Source organism: Ursus maritimus, unplaced genomic scaffold (genome assembly GCF_017311325.1).
Source record: "Ursus maritimus isolate PB19 unplaced genomic scaffold, ASM1731132v1 scaffold_3, whole genome shotgun sequence".
In the NCBI taxonomy this organism is placed as follows: Eukaryota; Metazoa; Chordata; class Mammalia; order Carnivora; family Ursidae; genus Ursus; species Ursus maritimus.
Genome location: NW_024425563.1, coordinates 52,272,450 through 52,285,111, shown reverse-complemented (window position 1 = coordinate 52,285,111; position 12,662 = coordinate 52,272,450). Strand labels below are relative to the sequence as shown.

Genomic DNA, 12,662 nt, shown 5'->3' with positions numbered 1-12,662 from the left:
CATCTTAATATTGTTTGATGTCTATAGCAATTTACGCAAGGATTTATAACTCTCGTGTCCGGAAAAAATGACTCAGTCGTGGACAGCCAGACAGAATTTGGGAGGCTGTGTAGATTTTGGCTCTGCCGTTGGGTAGTGCCATTGCTAAGAAATAAAACCCATATTGTCAGGTGAGCTAGAAATTGTAGTGACAAAGCTTCCCTCAAATGTAGGGTTGACCGATCGTGTGTCCTCTCTGCCTCTCATTACCCCACGAGTTAAACCCCATGTGGATTTTCAGGTCTACTGTGACGTGGAACCCAAACGGCAAGCGTTAGCCCAAGCCAACTTCGAACTGGCTGCAGCTACTGAAAAACTTGAGGCTATCAGGAAAAAGCTTGAGGTGAGTGCGAAACGCAACACTAAGGAAGTTCCCAAGAGGTGGCATCTCCCCCCCTTAGAGAGGGTCGCGTCTGAGTCCAAGCAAGCAGAAAGGAGCTTGAGCTTTCATCGGTACACTCATTTTCATACTCATTCAGTTGATACTTTCTGTCTGCTATATGCTGGACCCCGACCTGAAAAAGTAGAAACTTTGATGATTTCTGCACTTAAAAACCTTTCCTGGTCTGATAGGAGGAGGAAGAGCATTGCCCATGGTGATTAAAGGCAAGGATTCTGGAGCCAGACTTCTTCCTGGAGAGATGAGAGAAAATTTCAGAGGGAAGCTGTACTCGACATGGGCTTCAAAAGTTTCCTAGGAATCCCTGGGGTCATTAGGTTGGAAATGGTATTCCTAGCAAAGAAGGAAGAAAAAGGAAGAAGCAGTTGGTGGGCTCGAGGAAACTCAACAGGCCAGAGCCCTAAGGAAGACGAGCGTTCGGGGGAAGGTCAGGAATAGCACAGTGACGAGGAATGAACTTGTAGAGGTGAGCAAAGGCCTTCTTTGACTCTTAGGCTACAGAATTTGAATGTTATCTGATGAGTGAAATTGGAAGCTTGGAAAGATTGTAATAGGCTAACAGTGTGATCAAACTGACTTGTAAACAACTGAGCAGAGGCAGGAGGAAGGGAAGTGTCCATACGCAGGCACACAAGTCCCAGGCATGGCAGTGGGTCCCAGTGGGGCCTCCGCTAAGGCAGGAGCAGCTGCGATGGAGAGAGTGAGTGGGTGCCAGGCTGGCTGATGGCAAGGGGAGAGGGGGCAGGAACCAGAAGAGGGATGTTGAGGCCATAGTGCCTGGCCTGGAGGAGCGCAGCGCAGTCAGACTGTTGGCACTGTCCAGCCCTGGCAACTTAGGGAACCCGTGGGAGCTTCAGTTCCGTTTCTGTAACATGGTGATTGGAACAGCTGCTTTTCAAGGTGGGCGTTTGTGATTTATGGCTCCCCGGGACCCGGTCTGCCTTCTCGGGGAGTATCTTGGGGAAATGATGCCTCCTCACTGGAGACACTCAAGTGGGGCTTTTCCCAGAGGTGCCCCTCCCTTCTCCAGCTAAAGGCTGGACATACGATCCAAGCTTTGCCACTTTCTGCCTCAGTCTCTAGAATTTGAACCATGAGCATGGGAATAAAGACGGCTGGCAGAGGTCATGCGTTCTAGAGAGAGGGTCCAGTTGAGACTTCGGAGGAGTTCCTGTTCCTGAGACTCTCAAGAGCTCCTGGGTGCCTATTCTGTGGTTCTCTGCCTTTTTCCTCCCTCCTAAGAGCCTCCCCAACCTCCATTTCCTTCTGGTAAATTCCCTGCAGCTTGAATCAGCTGGGGGTGGTTTCTGTTTCCCCCCATCTATGAACTGTGATGCATTGAGATGCTACTGTGTGCAGTACACAGTCAGTGCTTCATAAATGTTAGAGTTTCCACTCATCCTGTAGAAAACCCTGTGTTGGGTGTTCAGCTGTCAGAGCTGCAGTTTGGAGGCGGGCCGGGCTCAGGACTGTGGATTTGAGAACCCTGGCTGTGAGGGTCATAGATGTAGGGAGGTGGTCCGGCGGGAGTGTAAAGAATAAGGCGCAACGGGAGCTGAGGGTAGACCTCAGGGACAATGTTCCTGTCACAGAGTGCATCCTGCCGTGGGTCCCCTAAGCAGGTCAACTCAGCCGCCATGGTCGTCGGGGCATCCGGTGCTCACAGTAGCCAGGCGGCTTGTGAGCCCAGCTTCTTACAGAATGAGGCCTGAATTAGACCTGCTTATGTCAGAGGCCACGACTTGTTACTTTGGCCAAAAAAAAAAAAAAAAAAAAATGTGTGTGTGTGCACGCATGTGCACGCGCGCAGTGTGTGTGTGGGGTGCACTTCCTAATAGAGGGCACCTCCCAGATTTAAGGGCAGGTTCTCAAAAGACGAGGGAGATCATCTTTCCAGAGCAGAGCCTGAGGTATTGACTTTCTGAATCTATCAGGAAGGAATTCAGTCGGGCTCTCATTTTACTATTCAGTCATTAAAAGATGTCTTTCTTCTGATAGCTATTTTGATAAGATGGTTAATAACCCCAGAAGTCGTCTTAAGATACGGAACATTTCAGCCCCTCTCCCTGTAATTCGCGCCTCCTTCTCTGTCTGGAGTACTGCCTCTCCTGCACTTCCTGACCCTCGCTCCCGCCCACGTGGCTCGCCCATCCTCTCCTCCCTGTGCGGCCCACGCACACTTCCCATGACAGCGCCGTCCGTGCTGTTCAGTAAACACCTGGTGACTACTGAAAGAAAAACAGGCGAACTGTTGATTTAGATAAACTTAGAGGAAGCATACTCATTTTATAAAAACTACCTTCCTTGGTCAAAACTCTCAACTTGACCAAAGCCTTTAAAAAACATTGCCATCGACTGTGAATGGTTTCATGTTAGTTGCAAGCAATTTAATGTTCCTAGAAACGGGATGAGGGTACCAGCCACATGTGATCCTAACCACAAGACTATCTGTGGTTGTGGAATTAGTGATCCTTTGGACACAGCTTGCAACTGGCTGAATAGAATTGTTCGTGTCAGTTGTTTTCAGAGACCCACGACACAAGCAGAGATTCACGTATCAATAAGCCTCAGAGCTAAGTTTGCAGACACAGGGAAAAGAAGACAGAGTAATAATTGAAATGTCTTGATGAAGAATGGCTCCTCCCATCCCCCTACCACAAATGGATTTCCAAAGAGTAGTTTCTTTTTTTTTTAATGTTTTTTTATTATATTATGCTAGTCACCATACAGTACATCCCTGGTTTCTGATGTAAAGTTCCATGATTCATTAGTTGCGTATAACACCCAGTGCACCATGCAATACATGCCCTCCTTACTACCCATCACCAGTCTATCCCATTCCCCCACCCCCCTCCCCTCTGAAGCCCTCAGGTTGTTTCTCATAGTCCCAAAGAGTAGTTTCTAATGCAACAGAGTCTCTGCCGTTCCCACCACAGTGCCGTTCGCTGTGAAGACGCCGTGGCTGGCCGTGGCAAGGACCGTGCCTCCGCGTAGCTTCTGTCTGTTGGCATGAGTTAGATGAATGTTGGAGCCCAAGCGAAATTACAGCTTTTGCTAGCTTTGCCTTCGTTTCCTGCAGCCCCTGATTTTTCCTCCCTCCTGGGTTTCCCTCCTGAGTTTACGTCTCCTGTTGCTGTCTTGCCTCGCACAGTAGGGCTGTGTCTGGCAGCAGCATCTGTGCTGCGATGGCAGTCCATTCATACCAGGGTCGGTCTGTATGTTTTTGTTCCTTTTACTCTTCATCTCTGTAAAGACTAAAAGATGGCCTTTTAGTGAAGGCTGAGCAGAAAAGAACTGGCTGAGTTGGAGTGGAAGCACGGCTGCCGCGTCTCTCAAACATACAGGAGCAAAGGGTGGCCATAAAGAAAATCTGCAGTCATTCTTGTTGGGGCCCTGGTTCTCCAGGTGTGTCCCCTAGACCAGCAGCAGCAGCAGGGTCCCTGGGGACTCGTTAGAAGTACAGATTCTCAGACCCCACCCCAGACTGACGGAATGAGACACTGTGGTGGGAGAACCCTGGAGTCCGGGTTTTATCAAGCCCTCCAGGAGGTGCTGGAACACACTCATGTGCAAAGCCCTGGTTTTAGGATGCTTGATGGGCTGGATCCCTTGGGCTGCGTCCCTCCTTTCTCACTCCATTTAATTCTGGAACCTGAGAGGCCAGGGCCTGTGAAGAACTGTGAAGGAACTGAGATTTGACCCTACTTGCAAGCTAACGAGTTAGCCTGCCACAGTTTTACGGACACGGGCGGAAGACCCGACCCCTGGGGGCAAGAGTCCGGGGGACGCCGTGATGTACAGTGCAGCCAGCGGCACGGACGTCATGCATCGCTTCTCTGGGCCCCCAGCCCGTGGAGTGATGCAGCGGAGACGAGCTGATGCTGTCCGCCCACCGTCAGTGTCGCAGCTGAGACGTGCCAGGCGCAGGAGCCCCCAGTATAGAGAGCACAGCAACTACAGCTGCTCAGCCTTCACCCCGGAAAGAAACCTATCCTTCTTCTTCTTCTTCCCGGGAGACAGTTCTGGCTTCTGCCCAGAGAGGAACACCCAGAAACCAGGGCGAGAGACTGTGGTCTCCCAACAGTCAGCTCCCCTTCCCAGCTTTATGCAGGGAATGGATAGAAACCACTTTATACCTTAGTTCTATGAATATTTAGGTCAGCCCAGGAATTGGGTAACATTATTTCCATTTTGCAGGTGATGAGACCGAGGCACAGAGAGGTTAGGTAAGCGGTCTGCCTTGAGGCCACTTCACTGGTAGCAGGGAGTCAGTATGAACGCAGGAGTTGGAGGCCAGAGCTCCCATGTGCTCCTGGATTTTATAAAACCACAAGTACTTCTAATAACCTAACAGACATTTAAATATTACTTATTTTAATCTGATTTCTACTTGGTGACATGTGATTATCTTCTCCCGTCCTCATATATTTGATCTCATTTTGCGTGTTAATCTTAAGTAGGACACGTACATCTTTTAGAGGTGCTGCTTTAATGATATAAACTAAATAATGATATGATAATTGGGTCATTGACAGATACAAGCCATCTCTAAATTATGAATAGTGTATGTTCTACGGGTTTGCTTATTAAAGTCTCTTGGAACTTGGCACTCACTTACAAAAGCACTGTTACCAGTCTTATTTAGGATTGTTGGAGCTTGGCAGAGAGCAAGACGCTGTAGTAAGGAGTCTCCCTAGTACTGTTCTCTTAGGCAAGGGTTTTTCTGGCTCTCCATAACAGACACCTACTTAGAAAACCTTAAGCCAGAAAGGAGCTGGGGATGAGTCACAACTCTGAGGGAAAGAAGTGTGACTTGGTCTCGGGAGGAAAGAGATCCAGGAAACGGAAAGCTGCCACGGATGTCTACTAGTGTCTCTCCAGAGCCGTGTAACTTCTATTGCTGCCCTTTCTTTCTCTTTCTCCAGCATGGTTTTTTCCCTGCTTTCCTGCATCCCTGGTGGAACACAGTCCCTCTCCAAACGAAGCCCTCCAAAATGTACACCTCTTTCCTGGCTTTTGATGCCAAAGACAGTGACATACCTCTGAGTTTCAATGGCCCGTTTCCAGAAGTTACCATCTGGCCCAAGCTGGGTCAGGTTGCTGAGGTCTGGAGCTGCTCAATCATTAACACCCCTCTTCATTGCCTGAGTTACGGATCATTGAGAAATAAGAAAAGAGTCAGGAGGTGGAGAACCAAAAGATGACTGTTATTAGAATAAAGGTGGTACTGGAGGATGAGGCTTAGGCACAAGGGAGAGGGGACAGTGCACCCAGGGGGGTGTGAGTCTGGAGGGCTCGTCCACGCCCCCTCACCCCCCAGCGGCTGTGTGCACCCTGCTTAGTGCAGAAGGCAGGTGAGAAAAGCTCACAGTGAACTGGTCGAACTGGTCATCTCCCGTGGCACTGATGCATTTGTTATCACTAATCCTTTTCTTCCCTAACATATGTATGCTACAGGGGCAAAGGTCAAGGAGGCAGGGAGGTTGGTTTCATTGACCCATAGGTAATAGATGCTTTAAGATGATTATACTGTTTCCATTTTACCTAACAATGGCTCACAAGCTAATTTTCACTCTTATCTAGGATTTGGATCGAAATCTGAGCAGACTCACAGCTTCATTTGAAAAAGCAATAGCCAAGAAAGTCCAGTGTCAAGAGGAGGTGAACCAAACCAACAAAACTATTGAACTAGCCAATCGGCTTGTCAAGGAACTTGAGGCAAGTTGACCTTTTGTTCAAAAATCTCAAATATTCAGATCACCTTTTTTTGGATTTTATGTTTATTTGCTGTCCATAATAACTAAATAGACATGGAATCAATAGTGAAAGGAAATAATCAGCCTTCATACTATAGTTGCAACAGACGGAAAGGAAGAAGTGATGGATTCTTTACGTTTTTTAGAATAGAGCCGTGAACTCAGTGGTGTTCTAAGATACGTTAGAAACCAAGGACAGGTGTTGGATAACGGTGAGATTGAACTGTTGTCTGATTCTTTTAATATACGTTTGCAACTGAGTTGTACCATCAGAACATTTTTTTAAAGCTAAGCCTGCTTGGTTGGTCGGTTGGTTCTTCCTGTGGTATCTTTTGACGAGTGACTGACAGAGTAATGTTAATAGTTATTCTATGAAATATTTTTTTAAAGATTTTTATTATTTATCTTAGACACAGGGTGCAGGGGGGAGGGGCAGAGGGAGAAGGAGAGAGACCGGCAGGCTCCGTGCTCAGCACAGGCCCGCTGCAGGGCTCGATCTCACAACCCTGAGATCATGACCTGAGCCGAAATCAGGAGTTGGATGCTGAAATGATTGAGCCACACAGGCGCCCCTGTGAAATAAAGGTTTTTAAAGCAATTCTTTATTAAATTTCTCCTGTTTGAACACAAGTGGTAGAAGAACATACAGCGTTTATCCTCAGGAAGTCACGAATTTTATTTGCTCTCCAATGTATAATTTATGCATACAATAGATTATTATTTGACCATGGAAAGGATTGAAGTCTTGGTACATATTATAACATGGATAAACCTTGAAAATATAAAGTAAATGAAAATAGGTGAAAGAAGACACAAAATACCACATGTCGTATGATCCCTTCTACATGAAATATCCAAAATGGGCAAAGCTACGAGACAGCGGGTTAGCAGTTACCAGAGGCTGGACAAGGCGGCAGCATCTGGAGTAATGCTAATAGATGTAGAGTTTTCCATTGTGTGAGAGAAACATGCTCAGATTGCTGGGAATGATCATACAAGTCTGTGAATATACTAAAAGCCACTCAGTTACGTACTTTACAGGGTGACTATCACAACATGTGAATTAAGTCTCTGTAAAGCTGTTATTTTTAAGTGCTACCCAAAAGTATATAACTGAACTATTAGAAATGCATTTAACTGAAGGTGATAGAAAAGTTGATTTACAGTGGCTTGAACAAATGGGAATTTATTTTTCACATACTGCAATAAAATTGCACGGGTAGACCGTTATCGTCATTGAGTCGGGGAATTAGTGGTCAGATACCGAATCTCTTCATACCCTTCTGCCTCTCCATACTTAGCAGCTGGTCCTTCACCCTCGTGCATTCTGCACCATCATCCCAGAAGGCTGCTACACCTGCACATTCAGGGGAGAGAGAAAATAATCTGGATTTTTCTGGATTTTTCTCCTTTTACATGAAAAACGGAAGTTTTCCTGGCAACCTGTCTAGCAGACAGCCACTTAGGCTTCTCTAGTCAGAACTAGATTGACCACATCTAGCTTCAAAGAAGGCCACCAACATGGGAAATGGGGTTATCATCCTTGGCTTAGCCGATCACAGTTCATCTCGTGGGGAAGGACACATCACCGCTCTTGAAAATCAGATTTCTCTTAGCAACAAAGGAGGGAGGATGTGTGTCAAGATGGGTTCGTTTGGGCGATAGCCTAACTTTTAAAGTCGACTTCAAAAAAATCTAATTAAAATTTACTACAAATTTGAATTCAACCCTTCCCTGACACTTATGGTTCATTGTACATAAACTCGGGGCCAACCTGTAAAATCCACTCTTTGCACCCCATCTCAGTAATTACAGTTCTGTTCTTCCAGTGGTTACGGCCAACAGCTGTGGACTCCCTCTTGGGTTTTTGTGCTCCTTCTCATGACCCACACTCAGTCCATCAGCATATTGTTTTGACTACCTTCAAAGTCCATTCCAAATCCTGGCCATTTCCCCCACACTGGTCCAGGCCACCCACTCCTCTCCCCTGCAGTACTTCCCTGGCCTCCACTATTGTCCCCAAAGTCCACTCCCCTTGCTGCAGCTGAGTAATTAAAAAAATTAACTTCATTTATGTTTTCCCTCTCCCAGAAGTCTCCAATAATTAATTGTCTAAATCAAGGTATAGTCCAAAGGCTTCCGCTGGCCTGCATGATCCAGCTCCCAGATGCCTCTCTGTCCCTACGTCTGTCACCTTCCCTCTGGCTCCAGCTTCGCTCCCTCCTTGTTCTTCCCTCGTACTATCAGTCACTCCCGTACCGGTGGCCTTTGCCTTTTTCCTTCACATAGCTTACACATTTCCAAATAATGACGTCACTAGCTCCCTCACTTCCTTCAGGTGGCTGCTTAAAGTTCTCCTTATCACGTGGCTTCCCTCTGCCTGTACACACCCCCACCTCCACGCGGTAGCCCTCTTTGCACTTAGTCGGCTTATTTTCTTCACAGCATCTATCACCACATGACACACTTAAATACGTACGTATGTACTTCGGGGGTGGTCTTTTTTCCCCTGACTTGAATATAAGCTCCTCAAGGACAGGAGCCACATCTGTTTTCTTCACCCCTTGATCCCAAGGAGAGAGAATAATCCTTGGCACACCATAGGCACCCATCGGTACTTGTTGAGTGAGTGAGTCATTGAGTTTGGGGAACGACCTGTGTTCAAAAACAAAAAAATCCTGTAGCCCTCGGAAGATTCACTCTTCTTAGGTCAGTTGAGAAGTTCCACTGCTACCAGTGCACTTTGTACCTGTTCCCATTGAAAGTGATGTGATTTAAGTAGTTTGAAGTGTTTACCATTTGTGAGGTACCTAAGAAAATGAAAAAGTGCCATTTAATTAGACTGTTTGCTTGTAGTAGGTTTCGGATGTCCAAAATGTCTATGAAGGAAAGAACAGGGTCTACCATGTGTCTCTTCCACGCGGCAGGTGTTCCAAAGGCTTTGCTTACTCATGATGATTTAGACAAGGAGAGGAAAGAAGGTAAAACCATGTTAACTAGCCAAAAAACAAATTACATATATATTTGTATACACACACACATTTTTAAGGATTAATTGAAGATGTCAGACCTTTTCCTTTGAGGATAAATTCTTTCTGACTAGAACAGGAGACAGTTAACTTCTGAAAAGCATCAAGACTGATGATTTTGTCTATATGGCATTGACCTGGAAGCTATAGTCTCAACCATTCAGACTAATAAATCAGGCAATTTGTATTTAATCATTAACTAACTCCTGAGCTGAACAGCTGTTCAAAATTAGAAATGGGTCACCCCAGCCAGGATGACATTACAGGCAATCTATAATGCATTAGAATAAAATTATAGTGATTTTTAACTGTCTAGAAATTTATTACAGGACATGTTCCAACTCTTAAACCCTTGTTAGCCAATGTCAGTAATGATTTATGTTGCGTGGGTGGTATAGTGAGATTATTGACGATTTCAATAGCCAATAAGTCTGTGTTTAGTAAATCTTCAAATTTCAAAGCTGTTTTGGAGAATGAGGTGGGTGCACTTTATTGTTTATCATTTACTAGCCAAAGACAACAAAGATGGAGGAAAGGCAAATGAGAAATTTCTCTTCAAAATTAATGGATATATGGTCAGTAGCTGAGGAGGGAAAGTAATGAATTCTATAAAGAGGGCTGAAGAGTTGAAGTTCCTTAGTGTTTGTATGGCTAACGTAGGGTGATCTTTTTCAAGCAAAGCAAGGAGATGACCTTAAAATATCTTTGATAACTATTCTCACTTGCTAATTTCATGACCTCCGTGTTGTGGGTGTTATGGTGGCTTTCAGGGAACTGGCATTCCAGTCTCTTTTGACATAGATCTTTTTTGCTTTCTGTGCTCTCTCTTCTTTCACAGGCAGAGCTAAATTCCACAGGGTTCTTCTTTGCTTGGACTATCAGATTGCTGATTTTTTTCAGTACCTATTAATTTGCATGTTCTTAGAATGTGATGCTAATTTTAGCATGCATTGAAATGGTGAGTTAGTGAGCGATCCTTCAGTTCAGTCAATCCATATACTTATTGTAGTTTTATTTAAATCCAATATTAAGGCCTCCACGTACTTAACCTGGAAATCAGATTTTAAATGGCCATCCAACTAGATAGAAGGACTTCAACAGCATTCTTTGAGTGTATTGTCTTCAAGACTAGTGAAACCCTCCTGATTTCTTTTTTTTTTTTTATATAGGCTATAGGTTCTTCCACTGATAGATTATATCAGAGAAATAACCCCAGTTTAGTAACTACCAGGATTATTCTTTAATTAATAGTGTCCAGGATAGCTGGCTCTTAAAGCTTTGCATTTTAATTAATGTGAGCAGTGTTGGTCATTTTTCCTTTGTCTACAGTCAATTGATAGCCAGTATATCTAAAACAGTGGTTGTCTAGGGCGGTGTAGTACCATTGCTACAAAGCGAGAGGAAGGCAGAGCCACCAGGCTGCCATTAAAAATCCTAACGTCACTCAGTCAGACCAACCTCTTGGTCCTCCACTCTCAGAGCGACAGGAAGGTGACTGTCAGCTTTTGAAGAAAGAGAGCATCCAACAAGGAGATTTGAAAGATCTCATGCCCTATTGCAGTACACTGCACTGAGGGGAGTATGAGAGCCCCTTCCTAAGGATGGGTTTCAAACATAAGAAAGATGATGATAGTCATACAGTCCAGTTCTGTGCCTTCTAAAGGCTCTGCAAAAGGACGTAGACTAAAATGGAGCCATAAGGTGGTCATCTTAAACCTTTGTTTCGTTGGTGTTCACCCTGCAATTACATCTGAGTTATTTTCCCTTCCAGTCAGAGAAGATTCGCTGGGGTCAGTCGATTAAATCATTCGAAGCTCAAGAGAAGACCCTCTGTGGAGATGTTCTCCTTACCGCAGCCTTTGTGTCTTATGTCGGATCCTTTACAAAACTGTATCGCCAGGAACTGGTAGACTGCAAGTGGGTTCCCTTTCTCCAGCACAAGGTAAGCTCCCTCCCTTCCCTTGGCAGCATTTGGAAACACCATCTTGGAATCGCAGTAGAAAAAACAGTAGGTATACCAGGCTCTTTTGTACCTTTATCATGACTGACCGACTGACTGACTGACTGGAAATTCTAGTATGAAAAAGACATTTCTTGTGTGTCTCAGTGTTTCTTGTTTAAATGATGGTTTCAACACAGAGACGAAAAAATAATAATTTTTTTTATACACTCTAGTGATACAGTTGCAAAACTCCTTTTAACAAAACTGATAACTGAAATCAAATTGCGGTTATTGTTATGGTATGGCATGAAACTTTGTTTTCTTTCTGACGTGACGGGTTATTTGCCAAAGACTTTTTTTTCACATCTACTTTTAGAATAAAAATGAGCATTTAAATGCAAGTATAAAGATAACTCCTCCTAAATCTAAAAATCCATACCCATGAGCAAAGTGAAAGCACAGATTTGGAAGATTAAAATCATCTAGGTCATGATCGTCCTTATACAAAAGAGAAAACGGAGTCACGGAAGTCTAAGTGACTCAGGTTGTATAGAATAGGAAGTGAGACCTCCTGAACTCCACGCCCGTTTGCTCTGCAACATTGTGTCAGCTCAGTTGACGAAAGCCCTTAAGATATCCTTACATCTCTCTGTATATTAACGTTCTGCATTGGTAATAATGCCTCAATTTTCACAATAGTTGTTTTCGTGACATAAATACATGTCAGTGGCACTCGTGCAGATGAAATGGAACTCTCCCATTTCTCTGCTCTCATTTACAGCCATCATTTCAGAAGAGTCATCTTAGTCACTATCTCCTGGTCCTCCCTCCATTTCGTGAGTCACTCTGGACAGGCTTTTGTCCCCACCACTCCACCAAGACTCCTGTGGGGCCATTTTGCTTCCACGTTGCTAAGTCTAATGGTTTGTTTTCCATTCTCACCATACTTGACTCTTGGCTGCATCCTGATGCAATCGATCGCTCCCTCCTTCCTAGTACCTTCTTTACCTGATTCCAAGACCTCACCTTTCCCCATCTTCCTACCTCACTGATCAGTCCTTCTTGGACTTCGTTACATTTTTCTCTTCTCCCCAACCTTAATAGTGAAATGCCCAGCCTTTAATCTTTGAGCTGCTTTGCGCCAGGTTTGTGGCTTTAAGTGTCACCCGTACATCAGTAATTTGCAAAAGTGTACCTGTGGTCACAGACCCTGGCGTCTTCACTCCTGTGTCTGAAAGACGTCTTATAGCACATCCAAACTGAAATCCTGACCTTCCCCCCAAAACGCCTTCTACCCAAGTATTCCCAGCTTGTTGAATGGCAGCTTGATCCTTCTGTTGGGCCCAAAACCTTGGAGTCGCCTTGATGTGACTCTTCCCTCTGGCACTCATGTCCAGTCCATCCAGGAAATTCTGTAGGCTACACCTTCAAAATCTGTTCAGAATCTGACTGGTTTTCACCACCTTCACTCCTGTCCTGGGCCAAGCTATCATCCC

At 45.0% G+C, this 12,662-nt stretch overlaps 1 protein-coding gene across 1 annotated transcript in view; it reads left to right on the top strand.

Annotated features, from left to right (window-relative positions):
- The window catches only part of DNAH11 (dynein axonemal heavy chain 11), a 312,391-nt gene that overhangs the window by 216,490 nt on the left and 83,239 nt on the right, over positions 1 to 12,662 (top strand). The window contains exons 61-63 of the mRNA XM_040644201.1: positions 281 to 382; positions 6,023 to 6,157; positions 10,996 to 11,166. Of these exons, the coding sequence (XP_040500135.1) occupies positions 281 to 382; positions 6,023 to 6,157; positions 10,996 to 11,166 (408 nt within the window). The remainder of the gene's footprint in view (positions 1 to 280; positions 383 to 6,022; positions 6,158 to 10,995; positions 11,167 to 12,662) is intronic.